The sequence below is a fragment of the Mustelus asterias genome, chromosome 2, assembly GCF_964213995.1.
Source record: "Mustelus asterias chromosome 2, sMusAst1.hap1.1, whole genome shotgun sequence".
Classification (NCBI taxonomy): Eukaryota; Metazoa; Chordata; class Chondrichthyes; order Carcharhiniformes; family Triakidae; genus Mustelus; species Mustelus asterias.
Genome location: NC_135802.1, coordinates 143,215,748 through 143,234,981, shown reverse-complemented (window position 1 = coordinate 143,234,981; position 19,234 = coordinate 143,215,748). Strand labels below are relative to the sequence as shown.

Genomic DNA, 19,234 nt, shown 5'->3' with positions numbered 1-19,234 from the left:
GGTAAAGTGGGATTTGGTGGTAGAGTTGGGCGCGCGGTTCATTAAGTCGATTTAATTGCATTCAAATGCATTTAAATCGTCGGGCCGCCCGATTTGGGCGCACGACGGACCCGCGCCCGAATCGGGTGTCGGTAAAGCCGCGATCTGCTCGGATTCGGGTGCAGATCGCGTTAAAGGACCGACGCCCAACTTTACCGCAATTTGGGGCACGAAGGTTTGGTAAAATCAGGCCCTATGGTTCCATTTTGCTTCTGTTTTTCTAAAAATGGAAAAACCGCAAATCTATCTGGACTTGATGTGCAGGAAATGACCAGATGTTGTGAAGAGAAAGGATAAAGTTGGCTCGTGTGACTTTTAATAATGCAACTGGTAAATCATTTTTGTTATGCAGAGAAGAATGTGGAACGGCAAGTCCTTCAGGAGCAGCTGAATCATCTCAAGGAAAGAAATCACGAATTGAATTTGACAGCGGAGCACCTCAGTGCACACATGTTGGTAAGGAACAAACTGGCTGTACAATAGCCAGGTGCATAGACGTAATGTTGCTTCTGAAAAACAGTGTTTATTAAGTAAAGGTACCCCTGCATTTCTGATTGCATGCTGCACACAGCTTAAAAGGCACCTCCTGCGGTGCCTACACTTGAAAGGATGAACATCAGTAAACATGCAGAGCTTCACGTCCTCTGAAATGTTCTTTCAAAGTCGCTGGATGTCTCTTTGAATTAAATTATGTCAAACATTGGAGCATTTTGGCATAAGCTTGACGTTCTGCTGCCCTGATGATTTCCGATTCCCCTCACTCCAGCAAAGGTACGAGGTGGCTAGTGTAAAAATGAGAGATCTGCCCACAGTATATTCCAGCAAAATGTCAACCCTCGTTTGGAGTGGAGGTTTATCATCATTTAGTTCAAAGAGACACCCACCATCGATTTTAAAAGGACTTTTCAGTCGATGAGTTGCTTTGAATATTTACTGATGTTTGGCCCTTCAAGTGTAACACAGTAGGAGGTGCCTTTTATGCAGTCTGCAGCGAGCAATCAAATGTTGGGAGAAGAATGTGCTTGTTAATTGTCAGTTTTTGGAGCAGGGAGGGTCACTGCAAAGCCCACCTCCTTTCCATAAATCACAAATACATTTCACGTGACTTCTAGTGATTGAAACGAAACCCAATCTGAGTGATCACTTCTCTGCCAACTTCCTGCCCCATGTGCCCGGTAAGCTCAGCCTCCACCCACTAAAGGGAACACTCCCATCAATCATGACCAAGTTGCCCTTGGATCACTGAGTAAAGAGTGGTGGGGTTGGAGGTGGTGGGGAAGGGGGATGGGGGCGGGCTACAATCTGCCCACAAATTTTCAAACAAAATTGTATTTTTTCAAGGGTCCACATCTGCCTGCCAGAGGTTGACTCACCTCACCTTGCTGATCACATCATGTTCCCATCCAGTCCAAAGAGAGGGAGCACCAGTTCTGCCCCCTCATAGTTATAGGCCCTGTACAGGGCAAGGGGAAGTTTCGTCCCTTGCAAGGCAGCCAAGAGAAATTTCAGGGCCATAATGTATAAGTGCTACGGTTTGAATGTACCCACCAGAAATATTACAGATCCACACTTGGGCTGCATTCTCGGTCACCTGTGGGGGGACGGGCATGCTTTGAAAATAGCACTCAGGAGTGATGTGTCAGCCTTCTAACATTCCCTGACGCATGGCTGTTTTCAAAGGTAAAGCTTGTAAGTTGAAGAGCGTTATTAGCAGGTTGGCAGGGGACAGTATGACATTTCAAAGGTTAGAACAGGGAGAGCGAATGATTTGGGGCATGTTAAAGTTTTTAAAGTTTATTTATTAGTCACAAGTAAGGCTTACGCTGCAATGAGGTTACTGTGAAATTCCCCTAGTCGCCACACTCTGGCGCCTGTTCAGGTCAGTGCCTAACCAGCACGTCTTTCAGAATTCAGTTAATGACAGTTGTCAGGGGCAAAACAGGGAGCCACTATTTATTGTGCTTGCTAATTTAATATCTTAGGCTAGTCAAAGTGAAGTGCTCATACACGATGGCACAAAGTTCCCATCGATTTATTAAAGTGGACTAAGTACCTGATGAGTTTGGGCACTTGTTTGCACTCTGAGGATGCTAGCCGTCTGGTCTCCTGTCTGCTGACAGCAGTGAGGATGTGGAGATGCCGGAGTTGGACTGGGGTGGACACAGTAAGAGTTTTAACAACACCAGGTTAAAGTCCAACAGGTTAATTTGGTAGCAAATACCATTAGCTTTCGGAGCTCTGTAACTTGATTTTGTGTCTCTGTGCCCTGTTTGAGAGCAGATTTCCACTCCATCTGACGAAGGAGCAGCGCTCCGAAAGCTAATGGTATTTGCTACTAAATAAACCTGTTGGACTTTAACCTGGTGTTGTTAAAACTCTTACTGTGGACAGCAGTGAGCCCAGTCGTGACTGCCATCTGCATTTGGAAATTGCCCTCCAAAGCTAGTTCCTGGTTCAAGGCAGTCCCTGGCGCTACTAAATGGGCCGTTTGCAAGCCCCTTTGCAGATAAAAATCACATTGTGGAGGGACCCAGAAATGATCCCAGTATCAAATACCCGAGTCCAGACTGAAAATCCAGCCCTTGGTTTTTATCTGTTGCTTTGATTTGATTTGATTTGATTTATTATTGTCACATGAACTGGGATACATAAAAACATTGAAAAGTGAAAAGTATTGTTTCTTGCACACTATACAGACAAAACATACCGTTCATAGAGTACAAATGGGAGAAGGAAAGGGAAGGGTGCAGAATATAGTGCAACAGTCATAGCTAGGGCGTAGAGAAAGATCAACTTATTACGAGGTAGGTCCATTCAAAAGTCTGATGGCAGCAGGGAAAAAGCTGTTCTTGAGTTGGTCGGTATACGATCTCAGAGTTTTATACCTATTTCCCGATAGAAAAAGGTGGAAGAAAGTACATCCGGGGTGTGGGGTCCTTGATTATGCTGGCTGCTTTCCCGAGGCAGCGGGAAGCGTAGATGGAGTCAATGAATGGGAGGCTAGTTTGTGTGATGGACTGGGTTACGTTCACAATCCTTTGCAGTTTCTTGCGGTCTTGATCAGAGCGGGAGCCATACCGAGCTACGATACATCCAGAAAGGATGCTGTCTATGGCGCATCTGAAAAAATTGGTAAGAGATGTGCTGGACATGCTGAATTTGCTTAGCCTTCTAAGAAAGTTGAGGTGTTTGTGGGCTTTCTTAACTAAAGTGTCAGTGTGGATGGACCAGAACAGATTGTTGGTGATCTGTATACCTAGAAACTTCCTTCTCAATGCACAGAAAGGCTTTTGACAGTGTTAGCATTAATACCAGTGGATCCTTTGTCAAACAATATGTCCTGGGGGCCAAAAAAGAGACTTATTGCCAGGTGATTGTTGTTTAGTCCAGGGTTCAGGGTCCAGATAGGATCTCTTTAGAGTTTGCCATTTCCCTAAGAATGCTGCCATGTACAAAACCATTCTAGTTTATTTACAGACCTATATACATCCCAGTAACTCTGCACAAAGTTATACTTCTGCTTCCCATCACACATTGTATCATAGTTACATCAATAATTATATCAATATCAGGTGCTTTGACGTTAACCCTTTACTCGAAAGTTGTTTATAGATATGTTTTACATCGTGTTAACTGAAGCCTTCTTTATGATCAAGGAATATTTAAAAGCCAGTTCAAATGTTACTAGAACCTACAAATTGAATTAAGGGTTAAGTCACATAAATCATCATTTAAGGGAGTACAGGGAGCTCAGGGTTTGCACTTGGGTAACTAAACAGAAAGAATCTATATAATCTTCAACATGAGGGCATCACAGTGTTAGCACGTAGGTAGATGGTATTAAGACAGACTAGTTAAGGATTAGCCCCTATGATAGTGCTGTAGACCTGAAGGAAATACTTATTTCAAAAACAGCACAGTTAACCAAAACATGAATAAGAATCATAGAATCCCTACAATGCAGAAGGAGGCCATTCGGCCCTTCAAGTCTGCACCAACCACAAACACACTCAGACCCTATCCAAGTATTCCCTATTTACCCTTGCTAGTCCACCTAAGGTTCGGAGGGGGAGGACAACTTTCTCCATCATTTAGTTGCTATGTTTTTAACCATTCTATTTCTGACTGTAATCTTTCAGGAATTATACCAGGAATTTGGCAAAGAGCTTCTTCAGTTACTAGGGTTGCCTCACCCTTTTAGCTACATGGAAATATGGAGGCCGGAATTTTCCAGCTATTCATGCTAGCGGAATCTTCTGGTCCCACCGATGGCACACGGGATTTCTGGCTGTGCGTAGTCCAGTCACCACGAGAAACAGGCCACAGGGAGGATGGAAAATCTCCGCCCCCAGAATCTATGCTCCAGCTGACCTGTCAATCTAGTTTAATCCAATCTACGCTCCCATGTGTGGTTTGACCAAACCTTTTGCACACTTGGCCATCTGGGATAATTAGAAGTTCTGCAAGTTTAATTTGTCAACAAGATCAATGACGTTCTGCCTAATATTACCCAAGAAACCACACTTTTTCTGCACTTAAATAGCATGATTTAGATGTTGAAGAGTTTAGTGTAAAATAGTACATAAGAACTTAAGAATTAGGAACAGGAGAAGATCATATGGCCCTTTGAGCTAGTTTTGCCATTCAGTATGATCATTAATAACCTTTAGCTTCAACTCCATGGTGGCACAGTGGTTAGCACTGCTGCCTCACAGCGCCAGGGAACCAGGTTCGATTCCCGGCTTAGGTCACTGTCTGAGCGGAGTTTCCTCCATGTGCTTCGGTTTCCTCCTACAGTCCAAATGACGTGCTGGTTGGATGCATTGGAAGTGCTAAGTTCTCCTTCAATGTACCCAAACAGGTGCCAGTGTATGGTGACTAGGGGATTTTCACAGTAACTTCATTGCAGTGTTAATGTAAGCCTACACTAATAAATAAACTTAAACTCCCCCCCCCCCCCCCCCCCCATATTTCCTGGGAGACCAAAAACATGTCCATCTCAGCTTCAAATACATTCAGTGATGGAGCACCCACAACCCTTTAGGGTAGAGAGCTGCAAAGATCCAGAACTCTTTCTCTGCAGTGATTCAGTATAAACAAAGTTCTTTCTACAGATTCAGATTCTTCACTTCGTGGTGAGCTAATTTGGCTGCGTCAGTGTGAGAGTTAAATATATGAGTCCTGATCGTCTGATTTTCCCCCCTTCCCTATCCGCCCATGCCCCCGCCAATCTAATGGGTTTGGAAGCGAGCCTGGAAGCTGTTCCACCAACTCCCTGTCAAAAGTTCCCACCGTGGGTGTCAGTCGTCAGTGAATGATGGTTGGGAGGATATTTGAGACTTAAGTCCATCCCAGAGGAATGTAATCAGTCACGAAATGATAGATTACACTCCTGCACATGCCGTGTTTAATTTGTTTTTTAATCAGACTAATCTTCAGCTGTCCCAATGCGCAGCGTGAGGTTCTGTTGAGTTGTACTGCCTCGGGCGCTGCAGCAGCCACTTTCCTCCCCTGCTCCTCCCTTCCCCAACAAAGGTGGGAATCTCGCCGGAACGCCAACAAAAATCACTTCAACTTTCAGGATAGTTGGGTAGGGGTGCACTGACTTTCCCCCAGAATTCTGTCAGTTTGCAAAATCCCAGCTCTGAATAGCAAGGTAATGAGAGAGGATAGCATTTTTTTAAAAAACATATGTTGAGTATGTTTGAGGAACTGGTCACTGAAACAGGCAGAGCTCCAGCTCTGTACTGCCCACATAAACGCTTCCAGAAGTTGTACTGTCAGCTCTCCATATGGGTGGCACAGTGGTTAGCACTGCTGCCTCACAGCACCAGGGACCCGGGTTCGATTCCCGATTGGGTCACTGTCTGTGTGGAGTTTGCATGTTCTCCTTGTGTCTGCATGGGTTTCCTCCAGTTTCCTCCCACAGTCTGAAAGACATGCTGGTTAGGTGCATTGGCCATGCTAAATTCTCCCTTAGTGTGCCCAAACAGGCGCTGGAGTGTGGCGACGAGGGGATTTTCACAATAACTTCACTGCAGTGTTAATGTAAGCCTACTTGTGACAGTAATGAATATCAAAAAATGCCCCGAAAATGTGTCAAACTACTGAAGTTCCTCAAAATTTATTTGTGAGTCCCAAGGTGGTACTGCCACTGACCCAAGAAGCTACGAAACTTCGCTGACATCAGTTCTTAACAACCAATGGTCAATTGTCTCAACATATCAGTATTAAAGATGGCCTCAGTACTTTGTTCTAGTCAGAGGTTCGTGTGGTAAATAAACACCAGTTTCTGTGTCGTGTTGTCTCTGCAGGAGCTGAGAATGTGTAAACAGCGGTATGAAATGGAACGCCAACACCAGCAGGCTGCCCTCCGCCATCTGCGCAAGTGCCTTGATCTCACTCATTGCCTGCCTGCGTCATCGTACAGATGAACAGAGGAGCTTCACCTGCTTGATCGAGGGCGAAAACCGCAGCCAGGGGAAAAGATGTGCCCTTGGTCGCACGATAAGTCGCTCCTTCCGAGCAGGTTGATTCGTTTCCATTTACGTCGTCACCGTTTGCTTCAAGAATCATTGGGGTGCAGCGCGGAATGTCTCAGACGTACTGTCAAACCAAACTGCTCCGCTGACAGGAGGCTCCCATTCCCAGCTCCGCTCAGCTTGCACGCTTACCCTGCAACAGCCAAGCTGGACCAAAAGCTACATGGAGGACTTAAAATGCAAAACTGGATGCTGACACTTTGCGGATCCTCAGGTTATGGTCAATAATGTAGAAAAGGCTACATTAACAAAATGTATGTGTAAACCGAGTACCTTTCTATATTTAATGGGAAATGTATTTTTTGTCTTGTTTACAACTTGTACATCAGCTGCAGTAAGCATTTCTTGCAAGTTGGAACCAGAAGGGAAAGTTAGTTGGGACAGCTTGCTGTATAAAAGAAACTGAATGTGCAAGATTTTTGAGCAAATGCTGATGGTTGATTATTCATTTAATTTGTGTGGCCCTAATAAGTTATGAGTAGAGATGACCAGTGCTGCATGAACACAGGATGCATTCTTATCAGTTTCCCCGCCACGACATTAAGGGCACGGTGGCACAGTGGTTAGCACTGCTGCCTCAGAGCACCGGGGACCCGGGTTCGATTCCCAGCTTGGGTCATTGTCTGTGCGGAGTCTGCACATTCTCCCTGTGTCTGCGTGGGTTTCCTCTGCGTGCTCTGATTTCCTTCCACAGTTCGAAAGATGTGCGGGTTAGATGGATTGGCCCTGATAAATTCTCCATCAATGTACCTGAACAGGCGCCAAAGTGTGGCAACTAGGGGATTTTCACAGTAACTTCATTGCAGTGTTAATATAAGCCTACTTGTGACACTAATAAACAAACTTTTAAAAAAACAGAACTGTCAGCCTGTTTCAGGTCACTGCCTCTGTTAAAATGAGGAGTGAGGAAATTTGATGCGAGGGTGTTCAGCATTCATTTCTACTCTCTACTTTCTTCAAAGTACACTTTTTAAATGCCACGCTTTGCCTAACATTTGGACCTGTGTATTGTCAATGTTTATATATATATTCACGGTGAATCCTTTTTGGTTTTGTATAGTTTTACAGCATTATTCGGTGACTATACAGTTAAATGTATATTTTGAAGTTCTGCAACAGGTTTGCTTTTAATTCAGCTGTTGGTTATAAGAAGGTACCGATTTGCATTGAAGTAAATAGATTAATGCAGTGCTAAGGACAGGGTTTTGTAAAAGAATAGATCTGTTATTTTACTTTATTGCATAACTATTATAAATCCTGAGCAAAATCTACCTTTTACTACACAGCACCACTTCTAATATTAGAAATTACTTGAAGTACATTTTCTATTTTTTTGTAATAATGTTAATGAAAGCAGATTTCTTGTTATCACACAGGTACGTGAGACGGACCTCACTTTGAGGAAAAATAGGGCTCTTAAAATGTCTTTATTCCCAGGCTTCAAGATATTTTTAACAGAATATACTATGTGAGATTTTTCAGTTGCCTCCAAAGGCAAGAGTTCAAGTGAATGGAGTTAGCATAATGTTGCCTAAAATAAAGATTTTTTAACGTATAATTGTGAGCATTAAGGGAATTGTTGTATACAATCTGATGCATTTTTCTGTTATGTAGTTTTTTTTTAAGAAAAGATTTCTGCACAATTAATTTTTTTCCGCGGTTAAGTATTTCATAGCTATTCCTAAAAAAGAATAACATTTAAACTGCTTTAAGAGGGAGTTCTTTGATTAAATTATTAGTGAAATAATTTGGAATTGTGAGCGTTTACTTAAAGTTCCCCAAAATAAGTTGGTTTTCTTTCTCTCAGTCATTTCTAAGCTAACTGAACAAAGACTCTTCAGACAAGGGTAGCCAATTAGTTCTTTAACAAAGCCTAACCTTTATCTTTAGTTACAATTTTCAAACTGTTTCAGGTATTTATTATTTGAAGTCATGATTTTTAAGTATTTATTCAATTTGTCTGCTGTGACTAAAATAAGCATTCGTTAATAAAGTTTTGTACGCATCATGCTTCTCTTTATGTAGATATGTTCAGTGTGATTTACATTTTTCTTTCAAATCGTAACCTTTAGAAAGCCTTTAGGATTGGGATATTTTCCATAAATTTCTGCATTCACATGCTCACATCACACAATTCCCAGTTTAGGTGTCCATTTTATGTACAGTCACAGTGCACCGCACCAGTTTTCATTTATGCATTTAGGAGTAGTTCATTGTGTCACTTGCTGCAGAGTTAAGGTTCTGCCTTCAGCTAACGCTGAATTTTCCTGTCTACATCAACGGGAGTGGAAATGGTCAAGAGCTTCAAGTTTCTAGGTGTCCAGATCACCAACAACCTATCCTGGTCCCTCCATGCCGCGCTATAGTTAAGAAAGCCCACCTATGTCTCTACGTCCTCAGGAGGCTAAGGAAACTTGGCATGTCCATTGCGACTCTCACCAACTTTTACAGCTGCACCATAGAAAGCATTCTTTCTGGTTGTATCACAACTTAGTATGGCTCCTGCTCTGACCAAGACCACAAGAAACTACAAAGGGTTGTGAATGAAGCCCAGTCCATCAAACAAATTAGCCTCTCATCCATTGACTCCATCTACACTTCCCACTGCCTCGGGAAAGCAGCTAGCATAATCAAAGACCTCACTCATCCCAGACATACTCTCTTCCACCTTCTTCCATCGGGAAAAAGATACAATAGTCTGAGGTCACGTACCAACCAACTCAAGAACAGCTTCTTCCCTGCTGCCATCAGACTTTTGAATGGACTTACCTTGCATTAAGTTGATCTTTCTCTACACCCTATCCATGATGGTGGCACAGTGGTTAGCACTGCTGCCTCACTGCGCTAGGGACGCAGGTTTGATTCCCAGCTTGGGTCACTGTCTATGTGGAGTTTGCATGTTCTCCCTGTGTCTGCGTGGGTTTCCCCGGGGTGCTCTGGTTTCCTCCCACACACCAAAGACATGGTTAGGTGAATTGGCCATGCTAAATTCCCCCTCAGTGTACCCGAACAGGCGCTGGAGTGTGACGACTAGGAGATTTTCACAGTAACTTCATTGCAGTGTTAATGTAAGCCTATATGTGACTAATAAATAAATGACTGTAACACTACATTCTGCACCTTCTCCTTTCCTATGTACAATATGCTTTGTATAGCATGCAAAAAACAATGCTTTTCACTGTATACATGTGACAATAATAAGTCAAATCAAATCAAAATCAGCTGTCTGTATATAATTTACTTTTTTGAGGGAAACAATGCCAGACCTTTTCTATAGCAGCTGTACAAGACGTTGATAATAGTTAAAGCCGTTCACATATCTGTACATTTTAAATCTGAAGTCAATTATTGCCGACAAATGCAAAATATGTTCCAGACCACCCTAATTCTTTTTACAACTGTTTCAAATAATTCAGCTTGAGCTTCCTCCCTATAGAAAAATGTTCCAAGAATCCGGCATAACTAGAAAGAAATTGGCTGGAATTTTCCAATCTGGGGACTAAGGCCCACGGCGGTGGTGGGGATGTGAGGTGTTTGCCACCGCAGAGGCTGGCGGAAACCAACGCCATATATTCTGGCCCCATCTCATTCATTAGGCAACCTGGGGTTTTGTGCCATATTCCATAGTGGGGCGCATTGTCTGCCGTCCTATCCAGATACCATATTAAAAATGTGCCCAACATCACTGACACACTATTAAAGAAAAAAGATTCGACCTCTTGAAAATGAAGATATGTCTCCAGGAACACTCTGAGGCTGGAAAGTGGACATCCTCAATGACACTGAATCTGGACGTTCTGCCTGTGGATGCTCCCACCACCCACTGTTTTGGTGTTCCAGGGGCCATAGTCATTGGTGGCCTCCATCCCAAACTCTGGAAGGCAGCCCCAGGCATTGTTCAGGTGAGTCCCTATATCTGCACGCCATGTTGCTCCAGATGTATTTTGGACCTGTTTATATTCCCACTGGCGTCGTAGAGAATTGGCTGTGAGAGTGGCGGGGTGGGGGGGAGATCCCAGTCGGGCTTTCACCTGCATCCCATTAGCGGAATGCAAATCCGTTTCATGCCGGCCGCCAGCCGGTTTCCTGATCTGCCATGGCAGGCACAGTGGAAAATCCTGTGGGAAATTCCCGCTGGCATGAAACCAAGTTTTTGCACTCCTGTCAAATTCTGCTCCCCCCCCTCCCTCCCCCCACCGCCACCTGAGCCATGGGAAAGTTATCCCATTGTACAAAAACATCTAATTTACATTAATTATTCCAAATTCGAAAACTATTCAACCATTTCTGAACAAAAATTAAAAGCATTCTTGGTGTGTAAGTCAAATTATTTAGGTAGCTACTGTTTGCCAAGACTTAATTCATCCCTGAATCAGAAAGTTACAAGTTAAACTCTCGCTCTACACGAGTCTCTAATCGAGGTTTATACTTTGGTGGAGGATTGAGGGAGCACTTTGTGGATGAGATGTAAAACTGAGGGCCATCTCAAATGGAGATAAAAGACTCTGTGGCATATGTGAAGAAGGGCAAGGTGCTCTTCCTGGTGTTGTGGCCAATATTTACAATTCAACCAACACTGAAACACAATTATCTCATTGCTTTTTGCCAGGACCTCAATGTGCATGTTTTGACCGATGTATTCCCAACTTTAGAATCATAGAATCCTACAATGCAGAAGAAGGCCATTCGGCCCATCGAGCCTGCACCGACAACAATCCCACGCAGGCCCTATCCCCGTAACCTCACACATTTCTACCATTGTTAATCCCCTAACCTACACATCTTTGGACACTAAGGGACAATTTAGCATGGCCCCAAGTCAAGGAATGCATGGAATCATAGAATCCCTACAGTGCAGAAGGGGGCCATTTGGCCCATCAAGTCTGCAGTGACAACAATCCCATCTAGGACCTATACCCACAAACCCCACATATTTACCCTGCTAGTCCCCCTGATACTAAGGGGTAATTTACCATGGCCAATCAACTTAGCCCTCACATCTTTGGAGGAGGAAGCTCACGCAGACACGGGGAGAACGTGCAAACTCCACACAGTCACTTGAAGCCACCATCGAACACAAGCCTCTGGCACTGTGCGGCAGCAGTGTGGACCACCATGCCGCCCTTTAGGACAGCTCTGTACACAGTACTGTGTTTCCCTGTTAGACAAAGAGCTCAGAGAAGGATACCATGCAGCATTCCAAAAAAGAACCGTTTTTTAAAAAAACTTGCTCCTTTTATCAACAAGAAAGCTTTTGAATTGGGGCAGCACGGTGGCACAGTGATTAGCACTGCGCCTCAGAGTGACAGGAACCTGGATTCGATTCCTGGCTTGGGTCACTGTCTGGGTGGAGTTTGCACGTTCTCTCCGTGTCTGTGTGGGTTTCCTCCAGGTGTTCTGGTTTCCTCCCACAGTCTAGGTGGATTGGCCATGCTCAATTGCTGTTTAGTGTCAGGGGGACTAGCTAGGGTAAATGTATGTGGATAGGGCCTGGGTAGGATTGTGGTCGGTGCAGACTCAATGGGTCAAATAGCCTCCTTCTGTACTGTGGGGATTCTATGAAACTCTTACATATAGAATTCAGGATTATCAGAAAATGCGCCACAGGAGTACTGTGAGTAGATGGGCTTGATGGACCAAAGGTCTTCCCCTTTCTGAGATGGTTTCAAAGTTCAAATGTAATTCAAAAATGCAGATCAGAGCTGTCAGCTTAAAGCAACACAGGATTATTTTATCTATTAACCCATAGTGATGGTCCAGAATTCGGAAGGATCCAACGAATCAGGTATTTAACTAAAAACTCAAGCTATGTGGATTGAATTCCACATGTTGACTTGTTTTTTTGGCAAGGGTGGAGGGGGCTGGCTGTGGGTGGATGTGGCTAAAACCACCTTTAGCCCAGCAAAGGACAGGTAATAAATTGCGGTTTTGCCCAGTTGCCCACACCCCAAGAAAACTTCAGTGCCCAATAAAAATTGGCCACCTCATGTGCCAAATTGATGTAAAGAGAGTGCGAGGCAAACAAACTGTAAAGGTAGGAAGGTGAAACATGCTTAAATATATATTTTTTTAAATACTTAATATATAGAATGTCCATTAGAACTGGCCAGATTCCTACTGAAAAGTCAAAGTGGGTTATTCACAGTTTAATCACGAGGTGAAAATCATGTGATCGCAATCTGGCTCATAGTTTTCCTTCTCATGGCATCAATGTCTACAGCAATTTTCATGAACCACAGGGCAGCGGCAAGGTGGGAATAGCAGCGACTGAGAGAAACTAGCTGTATTTCCTGCTGGATGTTTGATGCCATGATGCCACAACCAAACACATCTCCCCCGCCCCACACTCCCCCTGTCAGCATTCTGCAGGGACTGTTCCCTCTGGAACACTTTGGTCCCCTTCTTCACACACCCAACACCCCACCCACCGCCCATGGCACCTTCCCATCGTAGACACCTGTCCCTTTACCTCCTCCCTGCTCATCATCCCAGGGTCCAACACTCTTTTCAGGTGAAGCAGCGCTTCACATACACCTCCTTTAATATGGTCTATTGCATTCGCTGCTCTCAATGCAGTCTACTCTCCATGGAAGAGACCAAACACAGACTGGGTCTGTTTGCCTCGCACTCTCTTTACTTCTGGTCTGTCCGCAAGCAGGACCCAGACCTTCCTGTCGCTTGCCATTTCAACACACCACCCTGCTCTCCTATCTACATGTCCATCCTTGGCCTTCTGCAATGTTCAAGTGAACCTCCACGAAAACTGGAGGAACAGCACTTCTTCTGATTAGGCACTTCATAGGCTTCCAGACTGAACACTGAGCTCAACGACTTCAGAGCGTGAACTCGCTCTTCCCCCTCCACTCCATTTCCATTTATTTTATTTCATTTCATTTCTTTCTATTTGCTTAATCCATTTTTGTTACTTTATATTCTTATTATATATCTTAAATTTTAGTTTATTCCATCATTTCATTTATCCACCTCTTTAAATCCCACTTTCCATCTTGTTCCCCCCCAGCTAACTCCCACCCTCATCACTAGGGTCATCTGTTACATTCTTTAGGTTGTCCTTTGCCACTTTGTACCTTTGTTCTGCCAATTACACATTCCGATCTCTCAATGGACGCTATTAACACCATTCTCAGCCTTTATCATCACCTTTTACATTCCCTTTGTCCTTTTGTCTATGACATCTTGGTCAATTACAGAAGTCCCCCCCACCCTCCCCTTTACAGTATAAATCTTGTGCTATTTTCTTTGTCTTGTTGTTGCAATAGTAATCCTGCTCAGTAATTCCTACGAGAGGAACTGAAATTCAGACACTTGGTGTATGTGCTTGGCTGAGGAGACAATAGTGTGAAGCTACCATCTGTGAGATTATTACTGAACGTCTCGAAGTCAAAGGGTCATCCAAACTCAAAGCATTTGCTCTATTCTCTCTCCACAGATGCTGTCAGACCTGCTGAGAATTTTCCGTATTTTCTGTTTTTGTTTCAGATTCCAGCATCACTGCATTTTGCTTTTATCTTTATGTTTGTAGTTGGTTCTGGGGAAGGTGATAGGGCTGCAGGGAAGCCTTTTAAACTTCAAGTGGGGGGGGTGGGGTGCTGAAAGCAGGGTGAGAGATCTTGCATTTTCTAGTGGAGGGTGAAGAGCATGGGGAAAGATTCACACCAAAAGAAAGCGAGGCCAGGGCATGGGAGGGTGTGGACCTGAGAGACATTTTAAATTACTGATAGAAGTGATAAAGCAAATGGGTAAATTTCTAAATTTTACCCCAGTTAAGACCTAACATACGCCTGACAGTCCAAGGAAATGAATATTACATTAAGGACTTTAGGGGCGGCACAGTGGCACAGTGGTTAGCACTGCTGCCTCACAGCACCAGGGACCCAGGTTCAATTCCGGCCTCGGGTCACTGTGTGTGTGGAGTTTGCATTTTCTCCCCATGTCTGCGTTTCCTCCGGACGCTCCGGTTTCCTCCCACACTCCAAAGATGTGTGGGTTAGGTTGATTGGCCATGCTAAATTGCACCTTAGTGTCAGGGGGATTAAGAGGATAAATATGTGGGGTTACGGGGATGGGACCTGGGTGGGTTTGCTGTCGGTGCAGGCTCGATGGGCCAAATGGCCTCCTCCTGCACTGTAGATTCTGTGATTCTATGACTGGAACTCTAAAAATGTTATAATGTCAGTAAGAAAACACTATCGGAGCAAATAATGCCACTAAAGATTGACCAGGGTCCCAGGTTTCTGATGATTTCTGCCCCAGGGTTTTAAAGGCAGTGGGTGGGTAAATGGCCAATGTTTTACTATAATCTTCCAAACTTCTCCTATTTCGGGAACTGTCCCTTTATGTTGGAAAATTGCAACGGCGACTCCATTATTTAAGAAAGGTGAGAAAGAGAATTTACTGCATGGCAATAGGCCATTGTGTGTGTGGTGGCCAATCATGAACCATCCAACATAATCCCACCTTCCAGCTCTTGGTATTTGTATGGCACATGGCCCTTCAGGTGCCTATTGAAGTGTTTCAGCCAAAGGAGGTGGACAGAGTTAGGATAAAGCTCAGTCATGATGTCACTGAATGGCGGAATAGGTTCCCAAGGTTGAAGAGCCTATCTCCTAACTTCCTACCTCACAGACCACAATCAGTAAGGATAGGCAACAACACCTCTTCCATAATCATCCTCAACACCGGTGCCCCACAAGGCTTTGTTCTCAGCCCCCTACTGCACTCCTTATAAACCTATGACTGTGTGGCCAAATTCCCCTCCAACTCGATTTTCAAGTTTGCAGACGACAGTAGTGGGTCAGAACTCAAACAATGATGAGACAGAGTACAGGAATGAGGTAAAGATTCCGGTGATCTGGTGCGGCAACAATAATCTCTCCCTCAATGTCAACAAAATGAAGGAGATTGTCATCGACTTCAGGGAGCGTAAAGGAGAACATGCCCCTGTCTACACTGATGTAGAAAGGGTCGAGAACTTCAAGTTTTCAAGTGTCCAGATCACCAACAATCTGTCCTGGTCCCCCCATGCTGACACTATAGTTAAGAAAGTCCACCAATGCCTCTACTTTCTCAGAAGACTAAGGAAATTTGGCATGTCAGCTATGACTCTCACCAACTTTTACAGATACACCATAGAAAGCATTCTTTCTGGTTGTATCACAGCTTGGTATGGCTCCTTCTCTGACCCAGACCGCAAGAAACTACAAAAGGTCATGAATGTAGCCCAATCCATCACGCAAACCAGCCTGTCATCCAGTGACTCTGTCTACGCTTCCTGCTGCCTCGGCAAAGCAGCCAGCATAAATAAGGACCCCACGCACCCCGGACATTCTCTCTTCCACCTACATTTATCGGGAAAAAGAAACGAAAGTCTGAGGTCAAGTACCAACCGACTCAAGAGCAGCTTCTTCCCTGCTGCTATCAGACTTTTGAATGGACCTACCTTGCATGAAGTTGATCTTTGTCTACGCGCTAGCTATGACTGTAACACTACATTCTGCACTCTCTCATTTCCTTCTCTATGAACAGTATGTTTTGTCTGTATAACACGCAAGAAACAATACTTTTCACTGTATGCTAATACATGCGACAATAAATCAAATCAAAAGCCTAAATTTAGACTAGTTGAGACAATACTTGGCCTCTTAAAAAATATGGTAGCATTTATATAGTAAATTTAAACTGGCAAAACAATCTTTTGGTTGTTATAAAACACACTTTATTTTCCTCTAGTTTGCTGCCCATGCAATGAAGATAAAAATTAACAAAATTTGCAAAATGTAAAACAAAATATAATGCTCTGTACCTCCAGGTGGCACAATAGGAAAGATGTATCAAGGGGTTAGTCAAGTTCTAAAGCATCACCTTGTGGTGGGACAAGGAACTGTTATCAGTAAATAAATTGAAATTCCCATTATAATACCACTTGGTGGTATGACGAGCAACATACACACATCTAAGTATTACATTTTAACATAGGAATCCCCATGGGAATCCTTACATTACAGATTCCAATGCAGTGTGAGACTACATTAGTATTTTGTATCTTATAACAATGAGCTGAGCTGTCATCATTAGTGAATTACAGGGAAGAGCCATGAATTAGGGAGAAGAGTTCTAAAGGCTCTCAAAAGATTTGGAAAGAAATTTGAGATAGGCTCAGAAATAATCTGTGTTTCGATTGAGTTGATGATTATTTGGGCTTTTACTCCAGATATTTTCCTCATGCACAACAGGGGCTGGTATCAGGACCACTGCTCCTTTTGATATATGTTAACGATCTGGACTCAAGCAACAGAGCATAATTTCAACATTTACAGATGCCACAGAACTCCAAAATGTAGAAAACAATAAAGATTTGAGGAGGAGATAGCCTAGTGAAATGGGCAGACATTTGGCAGGTGAATTTTGCTGCAAAGTGTAAAGTTGGTTTGGAAGAAGGAAACTGAATGGTATAATGTTAAAGTTGCCTGGAGGTGGACATACACAAAACTTTGAATTTGTCAGGACAAGTGGCTTTAAAGGTTGAGGCATATTTGGCAAGGAGGTTATGCTAAACCTTTATAAATCACCAGTTAGACCCCAACTAGAATACTGGCCAGTATTTTACCGCCTCGACAGAATTCTCCGTTGGCCACGGACGGAATTTTACGAGGCTCGCCCGAGCAAGGTCGTAAAATCCTGCCCATTGTGTCCAATTCTGAGTAGCAGAGGGGCAGGGGATTTAATAAATGGTATCAAGAATGCTAGACTTCAGTTAATGTTTCAAGTCCACTTGATCCTTCTATAGAATTGAAGAGAGGTAGAAATGTAACAAATTATATTGTTGGAGAGTCCACGGGCTGGAACCGTTAACTCTGTTTCTCTCTCTACAGATGTTGCCAGACCTTCTGCATTTATCCAGCATTTTCTGTTTATAGTTCTGACTTCCAGCATTTCCAGCATCCGCAGTATTTCACTTTTATTTCTTTTATTCCTTAAACGTACATGAGATTTTGCTACAGAACCTACCGTGTAGACCACTTTCCCTTCTGCTTCTACTCACCACAGACTAACATTCATTATTTGCATGTTTAGTACCAGCCACACAAGCCATGGCCTGCTGATATGCAATGGTCTCAGAATAACTGAAAGCTGATCCTTGACTCCCCCAGATATACTTCCAAAATCATTTAAAAACAACAACAAAGTCTCTTTTACCTGGCCTGCATGAAAATATCACAGAATATGGCAGAGTTTCCCAGAAACCATTCAAATGGAGATGACGCTGAGAAAAATTTCCAAGTTACCAAACAGATGTTGAAACCAATCTAATTGACACATATTATGTGCCCATTCATTTCAAACCAGAGGCACAAACAGATAAAAATTGATGCAGTTTGGTGTGCTTATATATTGTTTCATTCTTACTTAAGGAAACTTATCAATTATTTCCAATAGACTTTTAATTGAACCAAGTTTAAACTTTAAAGAGGGAAAACAAGGAAAATACAGAGTGTAGAAAAATACACTTAACATACCATAGAAAACACCCTTTCTGGTTGTATCACAGCTTTGTTTGGCTTCTCATCTGACCAAGACTGCAAGAAACTACAAAGGGTCCTTAATGAAGCCCATCATGCAAATCAGCCTCCCATCCATTGACTCCATCTACACTTCCCGCTGCCTCAGAAAAGCAACAAACATAATCAAGGACCCCACGCACCCCAGACATACTCTCTTTCACCTTCTTCCATTGGGAAAAAGTCTGAGATCACATACCAACCGACTCAAGAACAGCTTCTTCCCTGCTGCCATTAGACTTTTGAACGGACCTACCTCATATTAAGTTGATCTTTCTCTACATCCTAGCTATGACTGTATTTGATTTTTGATTTGTTTTATTATTGTCACATGTATTAGTATACGGTGAATAGTATTGTTTCTTGCGCGCTATACAAAGTATACCATTCATAGAGAGTGCAGAATGTGGTGTTACACTTATAGCTAGGGTGTAGCAAAAGATCAACTTAATGCAAGATAGGTCCATTCAAAAGTCTGATGGCAGCAGGGAAGAAGCTGTAACACTGTAACACTACACTCCTCTACTCTATGTACGGTATGTTTTGTCTGTATAACATGCAAGGAACAATACTTTTCCCAATACATGTAACAATAATAAATCAAATCAAATTGTCCTGAAAAATAAATTCACATGAGCTGCAAATTTGATTTCTTGGTGTTCTATGAATGTAGAAAATTGCTGTTAAAAATAGAGTGATGCCTGAAGTAAGATTCCGCAACTTGTGACAGGTGAAATGCTGGCAAGGCTCATAAGACAAAGGAAGTCATGCCATTCCTGTTCATCCTTTTAGAAATGTTCCTGAGCTGTGACTCTTCCAAAAATGAAACTTCACTAGGGGGCAATCTAACGGATTGACTTTGCACATCGATCCACTGGTGTAAAATGTTTGAAGGCTTAAAGCAAAAAAAATATGCGCTCTCAGGCGTTCCCTAATAATTGTCACCATTTGTCATGAGTAGCAAAATTGGGTATCGAGTGAGGTGAGGAAAATAAATAGCAGGCACCGCTGGGATTCGAACCCAGGATCTCCTGTTTACTAGACAGGCGCTTTAACCAACTAAGCCACGGCGCC

General features: G+C 43.2%; 1 protein-coding gene and 1 non-coding gene across 2 annotated transcripts in view; one reads left to right on the top strand and one right to left on the bottom strand.

Annotated features, from left to right (window-relative positions):
* LOC144511904 (genetic suppressor element 1-like) overlaps nucleotides 1–8,588 on the top strand; it is a 289,811-nt gene extending 281,223 nt beyond the window's left edge. Inside the window, exons 15-16 of the mRNA XM_078242351.1 lie at nucleotides 392–495; nucleotides 6,354–8,588. Coding sequence (XP_078098477.1) covers nucleotides 392–495; nucleotides 6,354–6,473 — 224 coding nt within the window. The 3' untranslated portion in view covers nucleotides 6,474–8,588. The remainder of the gene's footprint in view (nucleotides 1–391; nucleotides 496–6,353) is intronic.
* A 10,572-nt stretch (nucleotides 8,589–19,160) lies between these two features.
* Nucleotides 19,161–19,234, bottom strand: trnat-agu (transfer RNA threonine (anticodon AGU)). Its single transcript has one exon. It is a non-coding gene; the product is annotated as a tRNA-Thr (tRNA).